Source organism: Eptesicus fuscus, chromosome 24 (assembly GCF_027574615.1).
Source record: "Eptesicus fuscus isolate TK198812 chromosome 24, DD_ASM_mEF_20220401, whole genome shotgun sequence".
Lineage (NCBI taxonomy): Eukaryota > Metazoa > Chordata > Mammalia > Chiroptera > Vespertilionidae > Eptesicus > Eptesicus fuscus.
Window position 1 is genome coordinate 8,054,495 of NC_072496.1, and position 17,646 is coordinate 8,072,140.

General features: G+C 52.3%; 1 protein-coding gene across 1 annotated transcript; it reads right to left on the minus strand.

Annotated features, from left to right (window-relative positions):
• Positions 1–6,619: 6,619 nt before the first annotated feature.
• Positions 6,620–11,725, minus strand: C24H1orf115 (chromosome 24 C1orf115 homolog). Its single transcript, XM_054713109.1, has 2 exons — positions 11,393–11,725; positions 6,620–8,996 (listed from the first exon to the last, which is right to left on the minus strand). The coding sequence occupies exons 1-2, from the start codon at positions 11,681–11,683 to the stop codon at positions 8,877–8,879; spliced, it is 411 nt and encodes a 136-aa protein (XP_054569084.1). The 5' UTR covers positions 11,684–11,725; the 3' UTR covers positions 6,620–8,876.
• Between the last annotated feature and the right edge of the window lie 5,921 nt (positions 11,726–17,646).

Consider the following 17,646-nt stretch of genomic DNA (forward strand, 5'->3'; position numbering starts at 1 on the left):
CGTGCGCGCGCGCGCGCGCCTAGATGCGGGGCCGGAGCAGGCAGCCCCGGGGGAAATCGAGGCAGAGGGCGTCCCCGGGAGGCCGTTGCGACGCTCGAAGCAAGGAGGCTAACCTCCCGCGTAACCTGGGCTGGTCCCCTTCTTCCCTCTCCCCTGTCCCCTGTGCCGCGACAGTCGCCCGCCCGCCAGCCAACCCCTCACCGCCCCCTCTGACCCCCTCACTCCGTCCACTGGGTTGCTCGGCGGAAAGCGATGGGGGTTTTGAGAATGGGAGACCTGCAGACGAGTAGGAACTACGTTTGCTGGCAGATCCTCCGAGAAAGGCAGAACTTTCTCCCCCAACCCATTGGGTGGGAACTTGGGCTCTGCGCCCCAGGTCTGGCATCGTTTCCTGCAGCCTAAGGCCAAGCCCCCAGGACGACCCGACCCGGCTGGGACCCCACAAGGCTCTCCAGGTCTGGGAAGGTCTCCTGCGGCTTCTTGCTAAATGTTCAACTGTAGCTCAGGGCTCTGCAGATGCAGCCACCTGCAGAGAATCACCTGGGATTGGACCCAAGGTGCATGCAAGCCATGGCTAACTTGCAGAGTTTAGGAGTGAGTCCCGTGTCTTTGACTTGCTGCAGGTAAATAAAGCTACCTTGCGCCCTGGCCGGTTTGGCTCAGTGGATAGAGCCTGGGCCTGCGGACTGAAGGGTCCCCGGGTTCGATTCCAGTCAAGGGCACCTGCTGGGGTTGAAGAGGCAGCCGATCAATGATTCTCTCTCATCATGGATGTTTCTCTCTCTCACGTCCCTCTCCCTTCCTCTCTGAAATCAATAAAAATAGATTAAAAAAATAAAAATAAAAAAAGATTGAGGAAGAGTGTCTGATGGCAAGGAGCCTGGGAGAATCCCATCAGGTTACAAGGAGAAAACCGCTGGAGGGGGGAGGGGGGAGGGGGGAGGGAGGAGGGGGAGGGGGGAGGGGGAGGGGGGAGGGGGCCCCTGGGACCCACTGGACACTGGGCACCCGCTGTGGACAGGCGCTGAGGCCAGACTGATGAGGGACGTTTTGCCAAGTGAAGAGGGAGTGGGGGGAGAGGGTTTCAGAGAACACGGCTGAGTTCAGTGCGGGCTCAGAAGCAGAGGGCAAAGTCTGGGTGTGGGGAGAGGGCTGGGCAGATAAACAAGACCAGATGGGAGAGAGAATTACACTGTGTAGAAAGGAATGTGGACTTCTTCCAGAGGATAAAAATTGTTTCAAAAGAGTAACATCATTTACTGATAAGAGAAACTGGGTGGCTGGAAATATGGGAGAGACGGAAACTTTTCAGTCCTACACACATTTATACCTTTTTTCATTTTGAGCCACGAAGATTATTATTCTAAAAAAAAGCAAAATTATTTTAAAGTATATTTTTAAATTGTCCTACTTACAATTAGTCTGGCATTGTACGAGGCCAGTGGTCGGCAAACTGCGGCTCGCGAGCCACATGCAGCTCTTTGGCCCCTTGAGTTTTTCGCAAAGGCCAGCTTAGGAGTACCTAATTAAGTTAATAACAATGTACCCACCTATATAGTTTAAGTTTAAAAAATTTGGTTCTCAAAAGAAATTTCGATCGTTATACTGTTGATATTTGGCTCTGTTGACTAATGAGTTTGCCGACCACTGTACTAGGCTTTGGGTGAGCAAAACAGCAAACCTACTATCAGTTTCTAATCTATGAGGTATTTTCAAAATTTTATATCTTTGGGTAGATTTCAAAGATGTATGAAGAGATAACTATAACCTATGCAAAATGATTGTTATACTAGAGATATGGGCTTAGAACTTTGAACGCAAAGGTTGGGGGTGGGTAGCTTACTATGCTTGGAGACTTGGGGAGGTACTATGTCAACCATGTTTTGGTAGGAGGTAACATGTGAACTGGGTTTTGAAGCATGAATAGGAGTTTTTAAAAATGGAAACGAGTCCTAGCCAGTTTGGCTCAGTGGACAGAGCATTAGGCTGCATACTAAAGGGTCCCAGGTTCAATTCCAGCCAAGGGCACATGCCCGGTTTGCGGACTCGACCCCCCGCCCCCAGTAGGGGGCGTGCAGGAGGCAGCCAATCAATGATTCTCTCTCATCATTGATGTTTCTATCTCTCTATCTCTCTCCTTTCCTCTCTGAAATCAATATATATATATTTTTTAAAATGGAAAAGTGAGGAAGAGCATTTTAAAGAGCAATAGAACTTCTGAAAAAGCCTGAAGTGGTGTTGGAGGAAAATAGTTTGGAATGATGGTCAGGGCTGCATAGAAAATTGTAGGGGGTGGGGCTTTGACACAGATTGAGGCTAAAGTGCCCAGGCTTTGCATGTTGGGTTAAGGGACGGGAATTTCTTCCCTAAAAAATTCAAGTACACCCTCATGGACATTGGTATTCTGGAAGCTGTTGAATATGTACCTTCAGGATAATTGATTTATTTTCCCAAATAGTGTGTATGTGTATGTGTGTGTGGGGAGAATTAATGAAAATAATTTTTCTATTTTGAGTTTTTCCTCCCATAATTTTTACTGAAAACTCCTAGTTTCTGCTGGTTCATATCAGGAATTTAAAAAAAAAGTATAACAAGTAAGAAAAATCAGTATAACAAGCAAATATAAGTGGGAAAACTCAGTAGTGACTGACTACACATGTCGAATCGGTTCCTCGCCGTGACTTTTATATTTTCTATAACACGTTTCTGTTCACAAGGCGGCGCCTCGTTGATGGGTTGGGATGAGCTACTCTTAAATGTTTCATCTTCTCCGCAGGAATCACCGCTTGCGGCTCTGAACTCTGGCTCACCTCCTGTTTTCTTTGGCTTGTGCCTTTGGTTTGGTTTTGCTTTTTTTTTTTTTTCAATAGGCAACTTCCTCGCTTGTCCTGAAAAACCGAAATATCTGGTCCTGCGAGATCTGTATTCTTCGTGACAACAGTCAGCTGGATCTGACGGCATCACCCCAACCATGGAACCCCCCAGTTCCTGCCCTCCCTGAGTTCAACCCCAGGCCCCTGAGCCTTTGGGTCCAGGGCGGCTGTCCCCAGCAGTTCCTCCAGATTTCCACCAGGGGGCGCCGCCACCAGCGTTTTTGGCGAGGACGGCGGGGAGGGCGTGCCTGCAGCTGGTTCTCTGGGGCCGAGACAGGAAGCGCAGCTTTCCTTCCTGGGGAGTAAAATCCTGAGCACAGCTTCCCTTGACCCAACTCAGTGAAGAGTGGGGACTGCGAGTGGCCTGGAGGCCAAGAGTTGGGCAATCCACTGGGGAGAAGCAAAGCCACGCTGTCTGCGGCCCTGGCATCTGAACAGTCACACTGAGGTCCCTGCAGGTCTAGGAGGCAGAATGCTGGCAGGCCCTCAGGGCCATCCTGAGTGGGAAATAGGAGAAGGTGTCTCTTCCTGCACCAGCGGAGACATCCAGTCCCTTCTCGGCTGAGACATGGAGTCCCTTGTCTTCCCCAAGGGCCCCACCCCCAGAGAGAGAGGCAGCCCCCCACCATGGCGGCCTCCCACACTTGCCCTTTGTGGAAGGAGGAGGAGGAGAGGCCACAGCCCTGGACGGAGAGATATGCCAGGAATATGTGGCTTCAGGCGGGGAGCAAGGAACGGACCGGCCAGAAGAAAGAGGTTGGATGTGTCTGTCACAGCAAGGTCCCCCCCCCTGTAAGGCGACCTTCCTTCCACCAGCTGGGACTGTGTATCTCGGGCACAGTCATATCTCAGCTGATATTTGATCAATAAATAGATGCTCCAAGGAATTCGTGGGGGTGGGAGGGGGAAGATCACTTATATCCCTTGGACATCAAGGGCAACGTCGAGGGGGCTCGGGCTAACGGGTCCCCAAGTTCCTTCGATGACCGAGCCCGCCTGTCTTTGCAGCTTTGACTCTGAGGAGGTTATCAGCCAGGATGCAGAATCCCGCTTCCCCTCTCCCTTCCCAGCTGCTGTGTCTCTGCCATTGTTTTCCTTGGCTGCAAGCTGGCCTTTCATCTCAGGGGCTGGGCTGGGAGAGGAGGAGGAAGGACTGGGGCCGGATAGGTGTCTGGGGAAGGAGAGAATGTCCTTGCCTGCTGGGATGGCCTCCCAGCCCCATGAAAATAGGATTAAACAAAGTGTCTCCTCACCCACGTTATGCACAAAATAGCCATTTCCCTGGCCCTTTCATCCTATTTATTTACTAACCTGCTCACGCCTTGAACATCGTGAACGTGGGTAGAAAGCTGTCCGTGTCCCCCAGGGAGAGGGAATGCCACCGAGTCCTCCTCATAGTTTGGGCCAATTGTGGTTGTGGAAGCCACGCAGAGTCTAGTGTAAAGATCGCCTGAATAGCCCTGGCCGGTGTGGCTCAGTGGATAGAGCGGCGGCCTACGGACCAAAGGGTCCCGGGTTCAATTCCGGTCAAGGGCACGTACCTCGGGGTTGCAGGCTCCTCCCCGGCCCCGGGGGCCTGGTCAGGGCTCGTACGGGAGGCATCCAGTCCACGTGTTTCTCTCACATCGATGTTTCTCTCTGTCCTTCCCTCTCTCTTCCACTCTCCCTAAAAATCAATGGAAAATATCCTCGGGCGAGGATTAACAAAAATAAATAAAACATCTTTAAAAAAAAAAAAAAAAAGACCAACTGGTTAGATAGCGGGGAGAAAGGGAGGAGGGAGGAGGGAGGAGAAGGAAAGCGAGACCGAGGGTGGGGTTCGAATCTGCAGGGCCTGAGCTGCGACCTGCAAGGCTCGATGCACGAGAGAGGCCTCTCCCCACACATTTCAATGTGTTGTGATGAGGATCAACCCCCACGTAGAACTAAACACCTAATGGCCTGGATTTCCCTGCCATAGGGGTGAGCACCCCCCCCCTCACCCCCCACAGCCCTGCCTCACGCGCCCCCCCACCCCCACAGGGCTGAATGTGTCTGTTCAGCGTTCAGCAGACTCCCATGCCAGCAGAGACGAAGGGGAGTGTCCGGCAAGTCCCGGCCTCCCCCAAGAGGCCAAGGTCAGGGCCTGGGCCAGTCACGGTGCTGCCCAGGCTCCAAGGTGAAATGATAACAATGGCTCAGGAAATACCGCGGCTGCAGCCGAAAGCCCAGGTCTTGGTTTTGTACATTGTATTTCTGGCCCAGCAGAGGGGCATTGTACAAACGGAACAGCCTTGGCCTTGAGCTGGAAAGACTTCTGCATTCTTCCTTCCGTTCCTCCCCCCCCCCCCCGCCCCCCGCTGGTGCCTTCTCTGTTGCTCCGGCCAGAATCTGAGAGAATTCTGATTCCTCGCTTCCCCTCACCCCTGCACCCACCTCGGCCAACCCCGCCACTTCTGTTTTCTCCATAGGCTCTGGGGACCCGTCCCCTCCCATCACCCCAGGCAGAGGCCGTTCCTCCTGAACAAGCCAGCCGCCCGGCCTCCCTCTCATGCAGCGATGCCCACCCCAGGCCCAGCCTGTCCCCTCTGCAGCCCGGGGCATCTTTTCAAACCTCGGAATGGGGTGCACTGCCCGCTACCCCCACTAAGATCCCATCAGAAGTCCCACCTTGCCCTGGCCGGTGTGGCCCAGTTGGTTGAGCACCCTCCCATGCACCAAGAGGTCACCTGTTCAATTCCCGGACAGGACACAGGCCTAGGTTGTGGGCTCCATTCCCAGTGGGGGGCGTGCAGAAGGCAGTCGATCCATGGTCTGCGCTCACATTCATGTTTCTCTCTCCCTCCCTTTCTCTCTCCCTAAAATCAATAAAAACATACTTTAAACAAAGAAAGAAAAAAAAGAAGTCCCCTCTATCAACAATAGATACTGTTGATGTTTCTCTCTCTCTCTCTGTCTCTCTCTGTTCCTCTCTGAAATCAATTAAAATACTTAAAAAATAAAAATATGTTTTTCTTGATTGCAGAGAGAGGAAAGAAGGGGATAGAGAGGTAGAAACATCAATGATGAGAGAGAATCATTGATCAGCTGCCTCCTGCACGCCCCACACTGGGGATCGAGCCCACAGCCCAGGCATGTGCCCTGGACCTGGAATACAACTGTGACCTGTGACCTCCTAGTTCACAGGTCAACGCTCAGCCACTGAGCCACACGGGCCAGGCAAGAAAATTTTCATTTTTAACAAATGCATGAGCTGAGGCTCCTGCACACTGAAACCCATCCTGCTGGGCTTCTAGAAGATTCTAGAGAATGGCCCCACCTTTAACAGCCAACCAGAGCACCAGGTGAGTCAGGGCCTCTTTCCCGGGCGGGGCCTGGGCCCAAGCAGCACCTGGCTGGTCCCTGACGGGCCCTCGCCTGCTGGGCGAAGTCCTCGGCCGGCCGGCCGTGGCTGACGCTGCGGGCATCTCACTAATGCAAAGGCCAGAAAGCGAGGGCGCAAAAAAATCTTCATGCACAGCCCTGACTGGTTTGGCTCAGTGGATAGAGCGTCGGCCTGCGGACTGAAGGGTCCCAAGTTCGATTCCGGTCAAGGGCATGTACCTTGGTTGCGGGCACATCCCCAGTAGGGAGTGTGCAGGAGGCAGCTGATCGATGTTTCTAACTCTCTATCCCTCTCCCTTCCTCTCTGTAAAAAAAATCAATAAAATATTTTTTAAAAATTAAAAAAAAAAATCTTCACGCACAGAAAGTTAAACCAACCGGGGTTTTTTATTTACATAATCGGCCGGGATCAGGATACAAAAGAAGCCTTGGAGGTCAAACATGTAGGACAAAAGCTCTGACACCCCATTCTCAGTGGGGTGCGGGCCCGGATATTTGAAAGAAACTGGAGAGAAAGAAAAGGCCTAAAAGGTCGTGGGCGGCCCCTCGGGGAGTCAGGAGAACTCGGGCTGAGCGAGTCTGAAGTTCATCCTCTGACCCAGGAACCTGGCGCCGGGCACAGTCCCTGCGAGGTTCCGACTTTTGGAATGCCTGGGTTAATTCTTAACCAGACTTCCCGAAGTCCAGAGCCAAATGAACTTGGCCTGATAGTGTCTCTAAAATGGGGGCGGCGGGGTAGGGTGGGGGGTGGGGTGGGGGCGCAAGGTGGGGAAGGTCTTCCCGCACAGCACAGGCCTCCGTAGCTCTTGTCCTTCCTGGGGTCACCTTTCAGTTCCATTTCCCCGGGGACCCAGAGGGCGTCTCAGGGGCTGCTCAGCATCCCTGGACCACTCCCAGCAACCCAGCCCTCCCTCCCTCCCTCCTTCCCTTCCTCCCTCCCTCCCTCCCATGTTCCTTCCCTGGATCAGCAGGCTCAACTCTCCCACTAAACACTGCTTTGCTTTTTCTTCCCTGTTCATCATCCTTCCCCCCACTCCACCCCCCCACCCCAGCTCCCAGGGGGCCAGGCACGCTGTAATATCTTCATGTGTGAAAACGAGCCATGATCAACTTTCATCCTTTGGGCTTGAACAAGATGTTTCCTGTTGTCCACACAGACACCAGTGATGCTGGAATTGGATCCAAGTTCACCTCACCATGAGCCTCCAAGTCTTAGCTTCCCAGCTCCAGCTTTCTCCCCGACCCGTTTCCTTTTCTGTCCATCTGTCTGTCTTCCCACCTTCCCCGCTCCACAGAGCTACCTGGTTGGGCTTTGCATGGCCTGGAAACTTCTAGGGGCAACTGGCAGGTGTGGCCACTGATCCCACAGCAATAACTACTTTGGACCTTCAGAGAGTCCGGAAACAAAGGACAGTGGCCGATGGCGGGAACTGGCAGAGGGCATGGGGTGAGGGACCTCCTCTTTCTTCCACCTCCCTGTCCAGGGGACCCATCAGTCACTGGGTCACGCTGGGGGGGTGTCAGGACCACGCTCACCTTGACCTTAGAGTCCAGGTGAGATGTGGTCAAAGCGGGCAGCGCGGAAGAGCAAGGATGCCAGCAAGGCAGACAACGTGCGCTCAGCAGCCATCAAGCTGCCCCGGGCTCCTTCCTGGAGCCAAAGGCCCAGATCCGGGTCCTGAATCTCCACGGCTCTCCTCCAACCTCCTTCCGGTCCTGTTTCTACTTCCTTCCCCCGCCCGTCTCCTACTTCCTGGTTCCTTCTCTACGTCCTACGCTCTCATTCCCAGATGTAGCATCTCCCTCGCTCCCAAGACAGAGCTCCCTCCGATGGCTTGGCCCAGAGACGCTGGTGCTGATGCTGCTGGCGCCTGAGGCAGGACATCACCAGCCACAGGTGTGCAGGGGCGTCTGGCCAGCCCCCAGGAGCAAACCCCCTCACCAACCTTGCCCACCCCGCAGCCTGCACCTGAACTTGCCTCAGCCCCCCTGCACGTCCATGTCACCCTGACAACGACAAGCGTTTATCTACTTTAAACAGTCACGACGCCTTGTCAACCCCGCTGCAAAGTGTCGTGGCCTTCAAAGAGACCTCTCTTCCTCCTTCTCAAGCCTGAAATTAAACTCCTGGTGAGCAAGGGCGGAGGAGGAGATGGGGGGGGCGGACTTCAGAAGCAAACCGGGCTGCCGCGGGCTGTGAGCGCCTGTCCGCCTGCAACCTTCCCAGGAGAATGCAGCACATTTTCTCACTCCGGGTACGGTCCTTCCTCCCCATCGTCACCGCAGTGCTCCCACCGAGTAAGGCTGTGCCTCCACACCAGCCAGCCCCGCCAGGCTCCAGGGTGAACAAACTTAACTCCGACCCCAAATCAACATCAGGCTACTTCTCTGCGGGATTGTCCAAGACAGAGGCGTGAGAGAGCTCAGCAGATGGGCAGAGACGACCCATTCTGATGACGCATCCGATTCAAACGGCAAAGACTGTTTTTTTCTCCAGGTATTCTGTGGCTTCAAGTCCGAGATGCTCTGGGTTTGCAGGGCTCCGAGAGCAGAGGCCTGGAATAGAACTGTGACCTGTGACCTCCTGGTTCACAGGTCAACGCTCAGCCACTGCAGGCGCCGGGCCCTCCGCGGCTCCCACTAGCGGACGAAGGACACCACGCTGGTGGCCACGGCAAACGGGGCGGAGTAGGCGGCGGCGAATCCCTGCAGGCCGAGGACCACGTAGTGGCAGCCTTTGGCGATGGCCTTCCCCACGTTCTATTTTTAGGAATCAAGACAAAAAGCAAAGAATTCGGTCAGGGGACTTCTGCACGAGGGTGACATCCCTGAAGAATCATTCTGCTTCATTCTCCCCGGGGCACGTTAGCAAGTTATGGTATTTGTCTCACACCCACCCCTCCGGCCTGGGAACATGTGGGGACTCAGGACAGAGGTCGACACCCTGCAAAGTGCTTTCAAGCTCCTCATATTTCCAGATCATTCCGAGATCTTGGGGACAGCAGAGGGGCTGCTGGCTCAGAAACCAAACCGGTTTTGTTCTATTTTTTTTTTTTTTTTTAACCAAAGCCGACTCCTCCTCTGTTGCAGCTGTTATCAGATCGTCTGAAGGCTGGGTCAAGGTTTCCTCTATTCCCCTTACCCCAGAGCCCGCCCTGTCCTCTCTCTACCGGCAGGACAGAGCCCTGACCAACCCCACGTTTGTCTCCTTAAAGGCTCTGAATGCCGCATCCAGAGAAGTCTGCGTTTCAGACACAGTTACAAACTCCTAGAGGGTGAGGACTGGGCTGTACTTTCTCTCTTTTTTTAAAAAAAATACATTGTTATTCATTTCAGAGAGGAAGGGAGAGGGAGAGGGAGATAGAAACATCAAAGATGAGAGAGAATCATGGATCGGCTGCCTTCTGCACGCCCCACACTGAGGATCGAGCCTGCAATCCGGGCCTGTGCCCTGATCAGGAATCGAACCGTGACCTCCTGGTTCATAGGTCGATGCTCAACCACTGAGCCACGCCGGCCGGGCAGGCCCGTCCTTTCCCATCTCCACTCCTCCCGCCCCTTTTCTGCAAGACCAGACAGGGCCATCTAAGGATTCAAATGCAATCACAACGGAAAAACTAAGACGGCCATCCATGACCAACATAGATGGCCCCCATCTTCCTCTCCTCATCCCCAACCTCCCTCCTCCTTCTCGATGACCTCAGCGTTCATGCAGGTGACCCGGACCTCGTCGTCCACCTTGTCCCCCAACCGTGCGGCCTGTCCAGCTTCAGTGACCAGGGGACCTGGTTTCACGGAAAATCCCTGATGGCAACCACAATCCTCGCTGTCACTTCCCACACTGCCTGGCAAGCCCGCCCTGTCTGTCCAGCGGGCTGACTGCCTCTCTCTCTCTCCCATGTGCCCCCCCCCCCCCGGTCCCCCCCCTACACACACACACACACACGCTCCGGGCCCTCATTAAGTGACCCGAGTTCATCTTTCACTGAAAAGGTCAGAAGTGAGCGGGGCCCCCATTTTTGTGTCTCTAATGCTAAGCCTGGCACATCGTAAGGACCCCAAAAGCATCTTCGGAGCCAGCGTCTGAGCTGAGATGGGCACCCGATCCGCTCGCCGTTTGCTGAGAGCGGCGATGGCTGCCTCGGCTCAGCCAGAACCAGGAAGCGAATGGTTAGTCTTGGCAGGACTCCCCGCCTGCGAGTCCCGCTTTATCTTGTTTATTCCTGGGTTTATAACTGCCTGCTTGCAGGCTGCTCCCCCCGCTGCTGCCTTATCTTCAGGGAGGATGATCCACCTAAGCTTCCAGGAATGGGGCCTGGCTGGTTCCACGTAGGATAAGGGCCGCTGCAGGGCCCAGGAATCCGGACAATAAATCTGACGGGGCCTTTGGCCTTTGGCCTTTGACCACAACGGAACTCATCTGTGATTCTTCTTCTGGGCGCGGTGTCCAGCCCCAGGGAGCTGGGGCAGCAGTAGCTTCAAATGCTTCTAGGCTGATCTCAACGAGGAAACTCGTTCATCCTCTCTCTCTGTCTCTCCTCCTCGCCTCCCACCCCCCGGGGCCAATGGCATTCTTTTTACAGGTGCATGTTTGTGTCTTTGTCCAGCTCCCAGGCCCTTGAAATAACCTTGGGAATATTTGGGGCAAGAACTCAGTTCTCAGCTGGCGGGCTCTCCTGGGGAGGATGTTGCCAGAATCGGAGTCACTGGGCTGCAAGTCCATACTTTGCAACTGGGTTACCACCTTCTACACGCACCTGCCCACGCCCAGGCCTCAGTTTCCCCACCCGCCCAGCCCACAGGGGAGTGTAAGCCACACCTAGGAAGGGAACCGGCTTGGTAAGCGACCCTTGGGACTGTCATTAACCAGCCAGCAGCGGGGGCGATGGCGGATGGGTGCCTAGGGACACCTCGGCGTTAGTTTCTCTCCTTATTCGAAACTTTTCCTTCACGTCCCAGGTCACAGCGGAACAGTTTGGGGGGACGTAAGTAGGGAATGCTGGAGGGAGGGTGGTTGTGGGGAGCCGAAGGGCACAGGGGAGCGCAGGAGGCTGAGCGCAGGCACACGGCGGGGACGGGAATCCATTCCCCAGTGGGAAGCCCCGGGGCGCACCCCGCACCCCGCACCCCGATCGCGGGCAGTGGGCGGGGCCTACCTTGCCGTACTTCTTCAGCTTCTGCCGGTACCTCCGCTTGGGCTTGTCCCCGGGCCCCGCGGGCACCGGCTCCTCCAGCGGCTCGTAGCGCTCGGGGAGGACGGCCAGGTGCACCCGCCGTGCGCTCCGGGTCCCCGGGCGCGCGGAGCTCTCCGCCGCCGCGTCGTCCAGCTCCAGCTGCTCCACGATGGGCTCCTCGTCCCCCGCCCGCCGCCCGCGCCCCCGGCCCCGGCGCCCGCGGCGCGGGAGGCTGCCCGCCACCTGGCTCCGGAGCCTGGCACCCACCGTCATGACGCCGCCGCGGCCCCTCTGGCGAAGGTGCGGGTGTGAAGGCACCAACCTTTGCTCCCAGCCCCGGCGCCACCCCAGCCCGGACGGGGCGGGGGACCTGAGGGCGCAGCGCCCCCTGGCCGTGGGGCCCGGGATTGCGGCGGCCCCACCAAGGCCTGGCCTGGGGATGACCGCGCTCACCCACCTGCAGGCCTAAGGGGTAAGGGACATGCACCCCGAAAGGTCAATGCACCGTGAACTTCCAAACCGTGTCACTTGCCACGAAATAAATGAACCTCAAATGATGTGTCTCAGCTCCCAAGCTGGGCGGGTTCTGGCCCTTCTGTGGCCAAAGCAGGTAAGAGGGCAGGAGAGCTCTTCCCCCGTGGGCCTGGCAGGTGTTTGGGACCGGCATGTTCCTTGGTTCTTTGGGATCCCCCACGGGACACTCTACTCTCCTGCCCATGGCCCAGCAAATGCCCCCTGGCTCCCACTACCCACCCCCTCGCCACCTCCATCAGGCCAGGGGTCATCTCTGGCGTTCCTGCCTTGAGCCTGTGTGGCTGCATGGGACAGGATTTCGTACCGGGAACCCAGGGCTTCCCATGAGCGGGGAGCAGGCTGCCCACTGGGCCATCCCCACGGTAACTTCTAGAACAACTACAGAGCTGTCGCTTGTACTGCGGTCAGGGAGCCGGGGCACCAGGAAGACACCCCCAGGGCTGCTGGCTGCAGGGACGCACCCACCACCTTAGCTGCCACATGGGGATCCTCCCCTCCCTCCCCGTGAGCTCCTGCTAGGTCTGCGCTGGCAGAGCGCGGACACCTGTGCCAGCCTCTTGGGACTCTGAGCCTGGGGACCAGATCCCCACATCTGGCACCGAAAAACCCAACCCCTGCCGGCCGTGTTTACTTCACCAGCAGAGCATGGCTTTCACCGCACTCTGCCTCTGAAGCTCCTGGGAGCGCACTGATTCTACGCTCATTTGCTTCATTCCCTCCGGTACCCGAGGGACTCCGGAACATGCCTTGTCTCCTGGCCTCTGCACAAGGAACGGGGAGGAGGATGCTGAGTGCTCACCCATAGGCATCTTTCCTTGCTGGTGAGAATCAGCAACCTGCCCTCCACGGAGCAAAGACCTGGGAGAGCTAAGATTCATGACAATATACCCTCAGTCTTAGAGTACAACAAATGCTGTCTTAAAAATAATCACTGATTTGGAACAACTTGCATAAAAAGTTATATTTAATTGAAAGCGAAGTCCATTTTAGACATATAAAGACTTTTTTTAAGAAAGATATTTTTATTTCAGAGAGGAAGGGAGAGGGAGAGAGACAGAAACATTAATGATGAGAGAAATCATTGATCGGCTGCCTCCTGCACGCCCCCTACTGGAGTTCGAGCCTGCAACCTGGGCATGTGCCCTGACCAGAGATCGAACCCACAACCCTGACACATTGGGAAGACGCTCTAACCAACTGAGCTACCCAGCCAGGGCTAAGAGAGTATTTCTAATAAAACCTGAAAAATCTGCATTGGTATATATTCACCCTTGCCAACGGTATTACATTCTAACACATATATTTACATACATATGCATATTCTAATATGTGTATGTATAGGGTGTCGCAAAACAACATATACACACAAGGCTACCTGGGCCAGTTAAAGGATTCCTTTGGCTAAATTGTGACATTCTGATCACCCTACAAGCACTCATGACTACAAATACTGGAAATAAGTTGGGTCAATGAAAAGCCATTGGTGCATCCCAGTATTCTAAGAGAAATCAGTGTATGATATTAAAAGAACATGGCTATAAAAGACTATATTATTTTCAAGTATCATTTTCATTACCTCCCTGGTTTTTGGTCCTGCTAGATTTGCACAATATGAGAAAAATGCAGAATTCCAACCAGTTCTAGAAAACGTATGAAAGCACTACATCTGGATATGAGGGGTCCAATGGAATGGGACTGGATGCCTTTGCAGTCAGATGGAAAGTCATTTAACCCCAAAAGTGCAAAATCCGCTGAAGCACTGGAGAACATTAACCTCAAATCTGTGAGTAGACAGAATAAGACATGCTATTCATTTAACCCAGTGAATGTGGGCCACAAGAGCAAGCACTTTTGGGGGGCAATGGGGTCTCTGTTTTATGTACAGGTCCACAGAGTTGCAACTATTGCGGGTGGTAAGACTGAGCAATGCATACTGGATGGGGTTTCTCTCTGCCCCCTTGTGGTTGTGTCAGGTAATAACTGGAACCAACAACAATTTCCATGTGTCAAAGAGTTTAGAAGAGCCCTAGCCGGTTTGGCTGAGTGGATAGAGCGACCGCCTGCGGACTGAAGGGTCCCGGATTTGAGTCTAGTCAAGGGCACATGCCCAGGTTGGGGGCTCCATCCCCCGTAGGGGGCCTGCAGGAGGCAGCCGATCAATGGTTCTGTCTCATCACTGATGTTTCCCTCTCTTCTCTCCCCCTCTCTCTCTCTCTCCCTTCCTCTCTGAAATCAATAAAAATATATTAAAGAAAAAAAAGTTTAGAAGAAATGGTGGCCTTTCTGTGCTTTTGGCTGGAACTCTATCCATTCGGTCTGATCACAGGCCCGTCACATACTGAACAGAATCTATGACTGCCAAACGCATCACTACTCAAGTGCTGCTCAATAGACCGAACTTCCTAAAACTGGGTTCACGAAGAGGAAGGCCAAGGGGATGGTTGTTGATGAAAATGGTGGAAAGCATAGCAAGCTGGGGTTCCAGAAACGGGGGGTGCAAAACCTCGCTGGGCCAGACTTTAGACCAAATCACTCACACCATCTCTGAGCCCACTTTCCTCAGCAGAGAAACGAGGGTGTGAACCACATGGTTTCTCAGGCCACATGGGTCCCTGGTGTTCTGAGAAGACAAAATGAAGACGTTTAAAAATGTGAAGCAAGCCCTGACCAGTTTGGCTCAGTGGATAGAGCGTGGGCCTGCGGATTCAAGGGTCCCAGGTTCGATTCCGGTCAGGGGCATGTACCTTGGTTGCGGGCACATCCCCAGTGGGGGGTGTGCAGGAGGCGGCTGATTGGTGTTTCTCTCTCATCGATGTTTCTGGCTCTCTCTCCCTCTCCCTTCCTCTCTGTAAAAAATCAATAAAATATATATATTTTTTAAAAAAGTGAAGCAAGCCCTAACCGGTTTGACTCAGTGGATAGAGCATCAGCCTGCAGACTCAAGGGTCCCAGGTTCGATTCCGGTCAAGGGCATGTACCTTGGTTGTGGGCACATACCCAGTAGGGAGTGTGCAGGAGGCAGCTGATCGATGTTTCTCTCTCATCGATGTTTCTAACTCTCTATCCCTCTCCATTCCTCTCTGTAAAAAATCAATAAAATATATTTTTAAAATAAAAAAATAAAAATGTGAAGCAATTTCCCAGTCTGGATTCATGTCTGTCCATAGGTAAGTAACACCTTTTCACAAATAGGACTCTAGTTGAAAAGGAAGAAAACATTACCACTCATTCTGCACTTCACCCCAAAGCTAAGGGCTTGGACCAGCCGACCCTTCCCAGCCTGTTTACAAACAACTGAGAAGAAAAGAAATGATGTCTGTTATATGCCCATTGTGAGGCCATTTAATTTTCAAATAATAATAATAGAAAGAATGCATTTTTCACTTGGTGGAGAAACAGGCTGTAAGAAAGCTGCAGGGAGAGCGGGAAAGGGAACGGTCTTTTTAAAGAGGGAACAGAGGTGACATGGATGCTAGAGATACCTGAATGCCATCAGCAGGAATCGCCTGTCGTGTTTCCAAGTCCGAGCCGAGGCTGCCAGTCAGGGCTTTACGTGATCTGCTCCTTATCAACCTGCGTGAACCCTGGCAGTCCCTGGAATAAGTAGTTCATTTCGGGCACGTGTCTTACAACCACGACTAACGTCAAGCCTCTTCTCACGTATTCCTTCCACCAAAAGGGTCTCTTCCGGCCTCCCTCTTACATTTGATGGATCCTTGCCATCCCTCAGAATCCATGCATTCCTGGTTGGGTGTGTTTTCTTATTTGCGTTTACACTTGGTCTTCCCGAGTGAACCAAAGTCTTGGAGAAGAGGAACCATCTTTGACAATCCCTTTATATTTCTTAAGACGCAGTAGGTGCCTCAATAGATATTTTAAGAATCAAGGCTGGGACCATCTTGATTGATTAACACGTGCTAACGGAATCACGTATCTTCAGGAAATTGGTGCCTTGCTCATGTCGATTCTGGTTGCCCGCACTGGGAAATGGTATTGCTGGTGAAAATCTCTTCATTATAGGCCTTTAGGATTTTAAGTAAAATCCTACCTTAGAGAATATGATTGGGTCAAAGTTCTGGGACATAGTTCATTTTATTTATCAAATTTTAACTTTTCAACTTAATACTGTGCCCCAGTCTTTACGTAATAATTAATTTAATATTAGGGATGTTATAGCAAATAATATTTAAACAGAGACCAAGGACAGCCTGATAGCACACAGCCAGTGAGCATAAACTGGTTATTTATTGATGCGAACATACTGTAAAATTCCTCTGAATCTTCAAGAAAATGTATGTTGTGATGAATATATAACACTGAAAATCTAAAGTGACTCTCCAAGGGACATATGTAATACCTTCGACAATAAACATTTTTAAAGATTTTAAAAATAATAAAGTGACTATCAAGATGTCATTGTTAGTTCATAAAAAATATTCAAGTAAATTTCCTTCCCACAAACATAGAATAGTTGACCAGAGAGAGAAAGTATAAAAAAAACACCAGTTTCTACGTTGGAAAAGGCGTGATGTCTGTTTTTATAAAACCATTTAGACAGTAGGAACTGCTATAAAACGATGACTGTTTTCTTGCTATGACAACATCCTGAAAACCTACGGAGCTCACCCCCTGCCAACAGGATGGAGAACACACGAAATAAACCCCCCTTCTGTCCTAGAAAACAGGTCATTCACATTCCGGCAAAGAGCAAAAGACAAGTGCTTTATTATGAGAACTGTTCAAGTAAAGTTTCAGTGTGCACCAGTGGAAGTGAAAAGAATTTGCATCAATTGTTGGGAATGAACACTAGGTTAAAAAGGGGCTACACAGTTGCTGTTTTCCAAACACCACCCTTGGCTAAGGCAAAAAAAAAAAAAAAAAAAATACACTTCGTTTTCGAACAGAACTGGTACAGAAGAGAGCTACATCACAGTACAGTACAGAAGGTAAAATCCACCCAAGTCTGGAAGCCACGGGGAATGGCACGTCCCCTACCGAGAGCCGTCTCACGTGGGTGGGAATTACAGTATTTGTCACAGCTTTCGTGTTCTGTAGACTCAGAAGACTTGAATACACTTTCTCTGCCTCCGGAGTGTGCGGAGGGGGCCCATAGGAAGATAGTACAGTCATTACAACATTCAGTAACATTGCACAGTCAACCTCCAAGGCTCATTCCGTATAAAGTAACGGGTATGAAAATGTACCTTTACTAGTGGTTTTACATCGCAGGGATCACTCAGTATGAAAGGAAACTAGGCAAATGCTCTATTACAAAGCTGCGTTCTAGGCATAACGATGTGGAATAAATACAAGAAATCTGGCAAAAATCGTAAAAACAGAGAGGTTATGTGGGAACCAAATGAACGACCACATGAGCGTAAATCAAAAATATGCTGCTATAAATAGTATATTTTGCTCCACAGTCTCCTAAGGACTCACAGGTATCACTGTGTCGGGGGTGGATGAAGAGGGTGAGGGGAGAAGGAGGCAGGCGTCCCCAATGCCAGTTAATTCCTGAGGTGGCATTATTTCTTAACTGATGCACTGACCAACACTGGGAAGATGAGTTTGTGCTATGAAACAGTCCGATAGTATTATATTCCCACAAGGACACTGCAGTATTGGGAAGGCAGCAAACCTATTGCGATATAATAGCCAGAGAAGGTATTGATTCTTTTTCATTTTGCTGCTACAATTAGCAG

Excerpts from the sequence above, each read along its gene's own strand:
- C24H1orf115 (XM_054713109.1), bottom strand. The coding sequence starts at position 11,683 with ATGACGGTGGGTGCCAGGCTCCGGAGCCAGGTGGCGGGCAGCCTCCCG. Across the intron at positions 8,997-11,392 it reads AGCTGAAGAAGTACGGCAAG|AACGTGGGGAAGGCCATCGC; the intron begins GTAGGCCCCGCC and ends TCCTAAAAATAG.